Source organism: Aedes aegypti, chromosome 2 (genome assembly GCF_002204515.2).
Source record: "Aedes aegypti strain LVP_AGWG chromosome 2, AaegL5.0 Primary Assembly, whole genome shotgun sequence".
NCBI classification, from domain to species: Eukaryota; Metazoa; Arthropoda; class Insecta; order Diptera; family Culicidae; genus Aedes; species Aedes aegypti.
This window is the reverse complement of record NC_035108.1, coordinates 194,669,330-194,681,196: the sequence shown is the minus strand read 5'-3', so window position 1 is coordinate 194,681,196 and position 11,867 is coordinate 194,669,330. Positions and strand designations below refer to the sequence as shown.

The 11,867-nt window shown below is 40.3% G+C and overlaps 1 protein-coding gene across 2 annotated transcripts; it reads left to right on the top strand.

Annotated features, from left to right (window-relative positions):
• The first annotated feature begins 1,835 nt into the window (after nucleotides 1–1,835).
• LOC5574537 (NF-X1-type zinc finger protein NFXL1) lies at nucleotides 1,836–7,144 on the top strand. Of its 2 annotated transcripts, none has more exons than XM_001655140.2 (6): nucleotides 1,836–1,947; nucleotides 2,020–2,916; nucleotides 3,560–4,215; nucleotides 4,284–4,563; nucleotides 6,012–6,467; nucleotides 6,620–7,144. In XM_001655140.2, the coding sequence occupies exons 2-6, from the start codon at nucleotides 2,035–2,037 to the stop codon at nucleotides 7,034–7,036; spliced, it is 2,691 nt and encodes an 896-aa protein (XP_001655190.2). In that variant the 5' UTR covers nucleotides 1,836–1,947; nucleotides 2,020–2,034; the 3' UTR covers nucleotides 7,037–7,144. The 2 variants fall into 2 exon arrangements, with proteins under 2 accessions (XP_001655190.2, XP_021699269.1); XM_021843577.1 differs by having other exon boundaries at nucleotides 1,841–1,947; nucleotides 2,026–2,916.
• Nucleotides 7,145–11,867: the final 4,723 nt, after the last annotated feature.

Here is an 11,867-nt window from a genome sequence, read left to right as displayed (position 1 = left end):
GCCAATATCACAATGAACAGAATCAAAACATACTTCGAAAACCTAAAAATAGCTATCAATCCAGAAAAAACAGCAATAGTAGTGTTTAATCCTAGAAAAGAAGAAAAAATAAAAGTTACATTGGAAGGAGTGGACATTAAACAAGTAGAACAGCACAAATACTTGGGCTATATAATAGACCAAAAACTAAATCATATTCCGCATATAAACTACATAACAAACAAAGCTAAGCAGAGATTAAACGTTTTAAAAATAATCTGTAAGAAAAAGGAAGGAGCCCATCCACAGACAGCATTAAGAATAAACAAGGCAATAATTCGGTCACAAATAGACTATGGAATTACAGTGTATGGAGGTGCAGCCAAAACCAATTTACAAAAACTAAACTCAACGTTCAATGCAGGACTAAGAACATCACTAAGATTGCTACAATCCACGCCAATCAATGTGCTGTACGCCGAGGCAGGAGAAATACCTATAAAAGAAAGAGCAAATCTGTTAACAAAAAAAGAAACGGTGAAAAATTTTGCCTACAATAAACCAATTTTGGATATTTTAAGTAAATTTACTGAATTAACTGACCTACCAAAAAAACACACATTCCTAGAACAAATCACATACACAAATAATTACATAGTTATACAAACCAATAATACACTTGTCACATTAGAAACTAAACTTATTATAGAAGAACTAGAGACAGTCAAAATAGAAACTGAAATTCCACAATTAGTAAAACAAAACATGAATGAATTTACAGTAAGAGCCATCACAAATGAATACATCTGCAATAAATATCAAGACTACGTTAAAATTTACACAGATGGTTCTAAAACATCTACCAGTTGCGGTATAGGCATTTGGATAGAAGATACAGAAACAGTGAGCAGCAAAGTCAATAAAGAACTCTCTATAATGAATGTAGAATTGACAGCAATTAATACAGCAATCGATGTAATAAATAACAGTACCGCGGAAAAATTTGTAATCTGTACAGATTCGAAATCCGGGCTGTTATGCCTGAAAAACAAACAATTTAAAAATAATTATATAGTCAAAGAAATATTAGTGAAATTAAGTCAAACTTCCAAAGATATATCACTACAATGGGTTCCTGGTCATAAGGGAATATTAGGGAACGAAAAGGCCGATAAACTCTCAAAGCAAGGCTGTAACAGTAGAAATGTAATATACACAAAATTGCCTATTTCAGATACATTTAATTTAATTAAAAAAGAAGCGTTAGAAGAATGGACACAAAACTACACAATACTTTCTCAAGACAAAGGACAAAAACACTTTAAAATATACCACAAACCAACATTAAAGCCCTGGTTCTACAGATGCTCCTTAGAAACACACGAAATTATAAGCATAGGAAGGCTACGAACATTTCACACGTTAACGAAAGACAAACTATACCAATGGAAGCTTAAAAACGACGACACCTGTGAAGAATGTGGGAGAAGGGAAGATGTTAACCATGTCTTGTTCGCATGTAGAAAATACTTGGGAAGCAGGTACAAACACAGCTGTTTGTTGACTTGCAATAACACTGAAGACCTACTAAAAAACGCAAACACTAAAACATACCGAGATATTGCCAAATTCATTAAAGAAAACCGTATTCAAATTTGAACTCGCGAATGATGTTTTTTTCTAGATCGAAAAAACAACACTAATTGTTTATAAACAATCACCAGTTGAAAGACTGGTGCACTTATGTCGACTTTGACAAGACGTTATAAAAACGAATCCGTTCGATAAACGTAAGAGGCGTATGATGCCCAAAACAGCTTCATGATATTTGACACAACTTGGCAGTATAGTTTGACAAGTGGACTCGCCATAAGAGGGAAAAGAAGAAGAAGAAGAAGAGTAATAAACGCCAAAAATCTTTGTTCCACGCAAATTGTTCAGCGGTAGTTAGCTTAATCGAAAGACAAGGTATTAAATATTATTTCTTAGAAGTTATTTAAACAAAAACTATTAGGTATTTCTCTATTTACTATGATTAAGAAATAGGATTCCAGGATGTCCCACCGAAATCGTCCTCATAATAAAAGCAATGCTCAACCGGTTAATCCGTGGCATAAAAATAGCACCGGTTCCGACGGACCTAATCCGAAACAATCTAGGGCGGTTGCCACCACCAACGCCGGAAAGAAATCATCCCATACGAACTCAGGTGGAGACAGTTTCTTGAAGCAGTCAGAGGAAAAGTTTCATCAGGCCCACCGGAAGCATGTCGAGTCGGCCAAAAAGTACACTCAGCAGTACGAGTCGAGTGAGGATGAGGACGAAGGTGGTTCATCCTCGCAAGATATTCTGGGAAGTGTGTTGAAAAATTACGCTGGTGCTGGCATGGATATTGGCAAAACGCAGGAGTACTTGCAGAATCTGCTAGAATCGCGTTCCGCTGTGTGTTTAATCTGCATTGGAACGGTGAAACGGGCGGATTCGATATGGTCCTGCCAGAGTTGCTATACCTTCTTTCATTTATTGTGCATACAAAGATGGGCAAACGATAGTATTTCACTGAAACGAATCAGCCACGAACAGCAGGAAGGATACTACAACAACATGGGTGAATATGTTCCGAAACCGGCGCTTTCGGTGCACTGGGATTGTCCCAAGTGCCGCAAAGAGTACGAACCAGTAGATATCCCAAGGCACTATGACTGTTTCTGTGGGAAAGAGCAGAACCCGCAGAATCATCTGTGGTTGATTCCGCACTCATGTGGAGAGACTTGCATGAAGCGACTGGTACCGAACTGCGGCCACAGTTGTGTCCTGTTATGCCATCCAGGTCCGTGCCCTCCGTGTCCGCAAACTATATCCGTATCGTGTAAGTGCGGCCAATCGGCTAAGAAGACGATTCGCTGTTCGCAAAGGAGCTGGACCTGTCTCAAAACGGTAAGATATTTCTAGAATACCGTAATCCAGGGTCAAATTGATCACTGGCCGACTTTGAGCACGTCGGAACCAAATAGTATTTCAAAGATGTTAAATATTTCGTTGGCATTCTATGTATTATAGTTTCGGGGTAGGCGGTACAATATGGGCCACCTTTGACTTGAGCTTAAAAACAGATTTTGACCCCTGTTCCTTACGTGGCCCATACTACCCCTATTGACCCTATAGATGGATGTCTGATGATGTGTTTAACTATTTGATAAAACATTATCGTTTTCCTTAGCAATATTCACACTTTTCTGAAAGTGTAAGCAAAGTTATAATAGTATGTATCAACCAGTGCGCTGGTGTTTGGAATACATGCAAACTTTGGGTATTTCAAACGTAGTGTAAGCAAAAGTGTAAACTACCTTACTAAATTTTGAATTCGTACAGTAGTAGAATCTGAGTTTTAAAAATTCAATTTTAAATTATTAAAAAAATGCTAATTTTACGATATGCTAAATACTATTTTATAAAAAAAATCAGTTGTGCAGACTGAGAGAGATCACCGTAGTACTGATTTTACCAAAATAGTGATCAATTTGCCCCCGCATTATGGTACCATTTCATTAGAATATAACTGATTTGATTATTATTACAGTGCAAACAAAAACGAAATTGTGGAATTCACGAATGTGGTGAAGTATGCCATTCGACCGAGGAATGTCCACCCTGTAAAAGTCGTAGCAAGCAAAAATGTCTTTGCGGAGCGAAAACCAAGGAGGTCAATTGTTCCGAATCTCGGTGGCAATGTGGGAAGGTATGTGGAAAAATGTATGCCTGTGGTTTGCATCAATGCGCTCAAGGATGCCATGAAAACGATTGCGGAGAGTGCCCCATGGGAATGCCGAGAACATGTCCTTGTGGCAAAACCAGTTCGGTAGCGGCCTGTTCGGAAGATATTGGAACGTGTGGAGATACGTGCCAGAAGTTTCTGGATTGCGGAGAACATAGATGCAGCGAGCGATGCCACCCGGGAAAGTGTGGTCAATGCATGGAAATAGTGAAGAAGCCCTGCCGCTGTGGAAACATGACCAAGGAAGTCGCCTGTCACAAGCAGTTGATTTGCGAAACAAAATGTAAAACCATTAGAAGCTGCAACAAACATCCTTGCAATAGGAAATGCTGCGACGGACAATGTCCTCCCTGCGACAAAATATGCGGAAAGACACTCCCATGCGGGAAACACAAGTGCACCTCTATGTGTCATCAGGGTCCTTGCTATCCGTGTAATCAGAAAGCAACGGTCAAATGTAGGTCAGTATCATTTCCAAATTTTACAAAGAAACAAAGGATTGCGCATAACAGCAATTGAAACATTACAGATGTGCCGGAACGACTCTCGAAGTTCCATGCGGACGTGAAAAGAAAGTCGGCTCCATCAAGTGTCGGCTGCCTTGCCGTATTTCCTCGAAGTGTCACCACACGAATCCCCATCACTGCCACCAGGGCGATTGTCCGCCCTGTCAGCAAATTTGCGGATTGAAAAATGACACCACCAAGTGCGAACATCCTTGCGAGGCCAAGTGTCACGACGCTGTGAAGGTTGTGACTAAGGATAAGAACTTCAAGCCTGTTGGACCATGGGATACGCCGATGGAGATTGTAAGTTGATGTTATCTGTTAGGGGAGACGTGATTCCTTTTTCCTAAACAGTCTTTAACTCTGCAGAGGAATTGAATTTTGATTGAATGGATTCGTAAAAATGGATTCGTGGTGTCAGAATTCCTAAAGAGAAATTCTATGACTATTGTTCTGTGGGAATCCTAAAATAAATTTATTTGAAACTTCTAAGAGGCTGTCCATTAATAACGTAAGACAATTCGGGAGATTTTAAACGCTTTTCTCCCCCTATAATAAGATTTTTCATATGAAAACGTGCGCGTAAGAAATTCCAATTCCCCTTACCCCATAACCCCTTATTAAATTAATGGACGGACCCTAAAATAAGATGGTAAATGCTGGGTACTTCGTGTACCTGAAGGAATAAAAAATAGACCCCTCTATTCGGTCCTAAGCCTCCTGCACGTCGTCCTACCTTTCGATCACCTCACGTTCGCCTGTCATGATGCTCCCACCCTTATCCCTGAACATCTCGGCTCGCTGCACGAAGCCATTGCGGGATGTATTAAGCTTCTGATAGAGCTTCCGCGTTTCTTAATACTCGCACAGCTGTTTCATCCCACGGGTCTGCTGTTTCCGTCTATAACGTTTTGTCGGGTCCCTTGCTGCAGCATGACCACCCGCGATTCTTCTCCTACAGAATCTGTCTCGTCGAACCAATCGTTTCGTCGATTCCGTTCCTCGTACCCGGTGCTGCTCTCAGCTGCATCGTTGATGGCTGCTTTCACTATACTCCAGCAGTCCTCAAAAGGGGCTTAATCCAGCTCACCCTCTTCTAGTAGTGCTGCGCGTACGCAATTGCGATATCCGATTGCTTTAGACGCTTTAGGTCATACCGGAGCGGCCATCGGTACCGTACGTTGTTAACAACGGAGAGTTTCGGACGCAGTTTGACCATCATCAGATGGCCAACCTGAGCATTTAAGGGGTCTATTTTGTAATTCGAGCAAATTCACGTGACTCGTCTGTAGTCATTGTCGATCAAAGTAAGCATGCATATTTCAGATGTCACCCGTCGACTCTCATAGTAATTCAGTCACATAGAGTGACAACTGTCGATAAACTCGAGTGAAAGAACCAAGTCGAACGAAATTTTTGGTCGACAGTGACTCCAGTCGAGTCGTTTTTGATCGACAAAGAAAAGAATTCCAAGGGATATTCGTATCAACTTCCTTGGAGAAATTCTTATAATTTTACCTTACACTTGATTATCAATTTATATACATTTACAATTTTCTACGTTGAATTCAATTTGAAACAAGAATTTACTTTCTTCAGCTGTCTTTCGTATTTTCGTAAATATCTGGCATAACATTCTTTCATATTCCGTACAAAATAATATGGGATCTAGCTTCCCCGCAGATCAAGTCAAAACAGTCTCCCCTATACCTCCTGGATAGTGTTCTTAACGTTTTTATTTCTCAATTCAGGTCGAAATCAAACAATTACCACATCCTCAATGCGAGGTTAAAGTCCCCGTGACTTGTATTGGTGGTCACGAGACGTCCCTTTGGCCGTGTTACAATTCCAAACCTACATCCTGCGGTAGGGAGTGTGGAAGAGCCCTGAGGTGTGGGGTTCACACATGTCCCAAGCAGTGTCATGTGGTGAAAAATCTCAATTCTACCGAAGAGGAACCCAAATGTCAGTCCTGTACGGCAGGATGTGTCATCCCTAGACCAAATGGCTGTATTCATCCGTGTAAAAGACCTTGCCATCCGCCTCCGTGCAACCCATGTCAGGCTCCCACGAAAACCACCTGTCACTGTGGCCTAACGCAGATTTTCTACAAATGTCATGAATTCTACAGCAACGGCAAGTCCGAAGACGAATTGAAACTCTTCAGAGAACAAGTTCTCAGCTGCGGTCAGAAGTGTATTAAGAATGTGAGTCCCTACTAAAATTACTAATATCTTTACTGCCCATAAACGCATAATTGTCCCATGTGAATAGGAAATCAAGGAGACATGGGACTGATATGCTTTATGGGCAGTTTATCACGCCACAAAATCATAATTCAACGCTTTACCGTTTACAGTTCCCCTGCGGTCATCGTTGTAATTCCACGTGTCACTCCGGCGACTGTCCGAATCCGGAGTCGTGCAACAAAAAGGTGAAAATAACCTGCGAATGTCGCACTCGTAAAATGGAGGTCAATTGCAACGCAGCACGGATGAAATCGAAGCTGCTGGAGTGTGACGACAACTGTGAAAAGGCCAAACACAATCGAAATCAAGAACGCAACGACAAGGAGAGACTTCAGCGCGAACATGAAGAGGCGGAGAATCAACGTGCCTTGGAAGAGTACGAGAAGAAGTTTGGTCCGAAAAAGTATCGCGAACGCAAACGAGCCCAGGTGGAGGAAACCAAAGAAACGGACTATCTGCTGTATGCCCTGGTATCTGGGGGGATTCTCATGGTTGCCGTCGTAGTTTACTTCGTGCTAGCTAATTAGATTTTTTTCAATTTATTATTTGTAGTTGTAGGTATAACGATCGAATGCTTACCTACATTCGATATAGGGCTTGTAGATTACACAAATTTCATTATTAAAGTGGACTGATTTCATTTTTTAGGATGACATACACCCAAAATGTAGTCTATTCTCGAAAATCATGTAGATCATGCAGAAATCAAGTCACGTATCAAGTTATGCAGTCTTAGCCTCAAATGGTGGTTTTGCGATAGCAAAAACTAATGACGTATGCTACTGCGGCAGTTGCGTGCCGCAAGATGGTCGATAAAGGAAATTTTCCCATAACGTCGACATGATGGTAGCCGAACTAGCCAATCACTACTGGAATAGATGGCGAATTCAAAACATGGAAAGTGGAGTGGAGTAGAAGCTGAACCAACCAAAAAGCCTAACTATGGCTGGAATAACTGGTCACGTTACATGTAGCTAAACCTAAGATGGCAGATGATAATATCGAACCAGGACGACTGAACCTTTTGCCGTTCATGGCTTTTGGGCAATGGCTGAACATGGCACAGTATTTCGATCGGCAGAAATCGTGAACTTAATTCTGTAGCACCTTTAAACGTGATTTTTTCGGAATGGTGTCTTCGGACGAAAATTTTCTAAAAATTTAGCGCATATATTGACGGTAAATGTTAGTTCGCAACTTTGCCACAGGCGGCGCTGCGAAAATATTTTTTTTGGAATGACGATCTTTAAATATGATGTCTTTGGCAAAGTTGTACACTCAAAATAATCCACACGTCAGTGCTACGTGAAAACATACGTGGTTTTTTTCTATCGCACTTTTCACGTAGCACTTACGTGGATGTAACGATGCACCGAATGAACGCATGAACTAATGAACGTCATCCATTCGATTGAAGTTTCACGTAACAGCTACGTGGATTTTCACGTAGTTGTTACGAAGGTTCCCAATAAATCCCACATAATTTTTCACTAGAAGTTATTATTATATTTTAATGAAACCACCTGTTTCGAGTTAGCTTCCGGAGGTTTGTTTTTTTTTCAATTTCTAGAAAAAAGCAATAAACTAGAGAAATTAAAATATTTATTAGATTCAGTCGATACCCAGCATAAATTAGCAACGCATTTTGTAGGTGATTTGAAACACTATATAATTGTATTCTCGGTATAGTCCAGCGGCATTCGAACATGTCTGTAGAATGGGTAAAAAACTACAGTAAATGCACGTTCTCCGTTTGACTCCGGCCGGTGCCAAACAATTCAGGAGCTGGTTCGTTCCAAATGTTGCGTGTCGGCCTTGCTGTGTTTCTAATCAATTAGATAAACTCCTAATTAATATAGTATTATCCAGTATTTAAACCATATTTAAATATTTACCTCGAAAACGATCAAGCGGAATATCAAAAATGCTCTTGAAAAAACTAGTGGCCACCATCTTTATATTTGAGCTGAACACAGAATGAACGCAATGTGCAAATGTCAAAACTCAGAATGAATTAAGTGTCTACGTGAATTTCACGTAAGTGTAATGGGCTACCGTAGTGAAAATGACCGGGTATCTTTTTGATGATTATATATGCCCTGGTGATCATTACCTTAGTCAGGTGAAGTCAGGATAAAATGAATTTGAACTGGCCTACGTGATTTTCCACGTAACAATGACGTTTGGATTATTTTGAGTGTAGATAATTAAAATACAAACAACTTTGCCAAAGACACCTAGTGTGTGTTCAGCCGCATTTCCAAAATACGGGAGTATTTTATGAACGACCCCCTAAAACTAGTTTTTCTGCGATATTTTGAAAATACGAAGTTTCAGGTAGCAACAATGTTCTACAAAATTATGTAAACAGTCAAAATGAATCATTCTCTAGAAGACACTAATCTTCTAAAGATCAAGGAAAAGCAGTTATAACCGTTTAAGTGCAAAAATCAGTCATTTTTGGGGTCCGTGTATTTATTCGGGTGGCAGCTGGTGGCAGATGAAACCTAGTAGGATTCAAAATACATTATTAGTAGTTGTAATTGTCGATAGTGTCATTGGTATCCACGAGTATCCCTTTTACTTAGAGGAAATTTCATCAATGACTCTTATTGCCCTGTAGTACTTAGTTATATGATGGGTAGAGGGCTATTTGGCTCCATACTTCTTCTTTTTCTTCTTCTTGACACATTCTTCATCATTACGCACAACCAATAGGTTCCAAATACTTTTATTAAAAAAGTTCTCAATTAGTCTTTACAAAATGACTCGCCATACAACTATTTTTCGCTTGCAGTTTTAGCTATTTTTCGTACATAGACACTATAGTAAGTGCAAGCTATGCAAATTTGGTGAAATATTCTGTTGAGAAAAGTATAAATCATTGAATCACTATTCTGTGAATCAAATCAGTGTTTAAATGTTAACGCAGTTCTTATGGTTGCAACACTCATTTACAAAGTGATCTGATATTGAGGCACTTGCCTGATTTTGGATTTGAATTTGATACATCACTTAATTTGCTACTCACCGCCAGTGCTGGGAATGGTAATAGTAGTAGGCTTGAATTTTCGCGAAAATCACGTGGCTCTCCCAGTACAGTAGTTTAAAAACGTGAATCTCATCAAGTAGCCTATGTTGGGTGCACGAATTTTCTAAATCATGAGTGTCATTGAAGGCTCTAAATGCGGGAAATGCAGCGGGAAATAGAACATTTTTCTACAGTAGTTTTGGGTTGCCCTTAGCGAGTGCTTCGTGAGGCCCAAGCAGGACGGTTCGGTTTTGTGTCGTCCGATATATTTTACTCACGATTTCGCGCGTTTTCGTCGCCGGAGAATTTTTTTTTCCCTGTTTTGGAGCGTCTTGCTGGGTAGTGCTTCGTGAGGCCCAAGCAGGACAGTTCGGTTTTGCGTCGTCCGTTAGATTTTGCTCACAATTTCGCGCGTTTTCGTCGCCGGAGAATTTGTTTTTTGTTTGGAGCGTCTTGCTGGGTAGTGCTTCGTGAAGCCCAAGCAGGACAGTTCGGTTTTGCGTCGTCCGATAGATTTTGCTCACGGTTTCGCGCGTGTTTTCGTCGCCGGAGATTTTTTTTTCCCTGTTTCGGAGCGTCTTGCTGGGTAGTTCTTCATAAAGCCCAAGCAGGATGGTTCGATTTTGCGTCGTCAGATAGGTTTTGCACACGGTTTCGCGCGTGGTTTCGTCGCCGAAGATTTTTTTTCTGTTTTGGAGCGTCTTGCTGGGTAGGTATTTGGGAAGGCCCAAGCAAGACGGTTTGTTTTCGGAACGCCAAGAAGTTTTGCTGTCAGTGTCAGTTTTGTGTTCAGTCGAGAATGGATTACCAACTGGTTAGTTCGTTTCATGCTTATGATAACACATTTTTTCTTGAAAGCGTAACTTTTATGTAATATTAAAACAAACTTTGTATGGTTCGTCACTATAAGTGTCGGCATTATGCTATTTTCTTATACAATTTCAATATACATATATTTTTCTCTTTTTGACATTATTAAAAATTATCTTTTGAATTGTTCGACATTGTGAATGTTGACGTATTTTTTAAAACTTCTACCATATCGAGACAAAATGCACAGTAATACTCATATGTCATTTTCAAACAAACTATGTATGGTTCGTCACTACAAGTGTCGGCATTATTCCTGTTTCATATAATTTGAAATATATACATGTAATTTTCAGTTTTCGACATTAATAAAAACGTCTTTTGAATTGTTCGACATTATAGATGTTGACCTATTTTTTAAAGCTTCTACCAAAAACTTCTCGAGACAAAAATACAAAACTAGCTTTAAATATAAGTCGTATATTTCCCCCTTGTCCATGGATCGCATCACCGACCAAAGGTGACTCCCAGATCTTTTCCTCCCTCACTAATAAACACCCTTCCCGTGGTGATTGTGGAGATGCAGAGTTATTCTCGGTCTCTAGAAGCAACAATCATTACACCCTAACATTCCTTCCCCATCCCAACTGACTGTAAGGACTTGGCCGGCGCCGTTATTGATCAATAATATTAAATCTGCTAAAATTGCACTTCGAGAGTAAGCGGAAACTCCCATCCCTTATTCATTTGGATCGTAGTGCAATTCTTACCAGTTCCGATCAATCACGGAGTAGCAACCATTGACATGTACAGTCAGTCTATGCTATGCTATGCTATGCAGTCTGAAAAAGATGTCATTACTGTGACGCAGGACAGTATTGAAAAAAAAATCACTAGCTTTTTATTTTGTGAAATCAGTTATGACAGATAATCATAGAACATGGTTTTCCAACGAAACTGACTATGCTAATTCGTGCAACGTTAGATGGGTCAAAATCAAGCGTAAGGGTTGCGGATAAGAGTTTGAATTGCTTCGTGACCTTAGTAGAGTGGAGTTACATATTTCTCAGGAGCACATAAATGTACAGACGATTCTCCAATCAAACCCTCAGCTCATCGGAATCCTAGTGTACTGCGCTAGCCGGAATCTTACGAAACTTCTGAAAGCGCGCGCTAAGTGATGTGCTCCCGGGGAGACTCGTCTCATGCGCTGCTCGGCACTACGGCACGCCATCAGTGTCCGAATTGCGAAACAACTGATTAGTAACGAAGAGACTCTACAACTGTTTTCGCCTCATTATGCAAGCGTCTAGATGGTCTACATGATATGGTAGAAGACTCGTGATCAGAGAGTTACAATTTCGATCCTCGTTAAAAAATTTTGTCAACGCTTTAGTTAATTGCGTTGAGTTTTAAACAGCACATGAGACGGAGCGCATAAAATAGCATTGAAACACATGCCAAGGAAAATGAGGCACACCAAAAAAGGTCTCACAATGTACTGCGCTTCCGTGCGC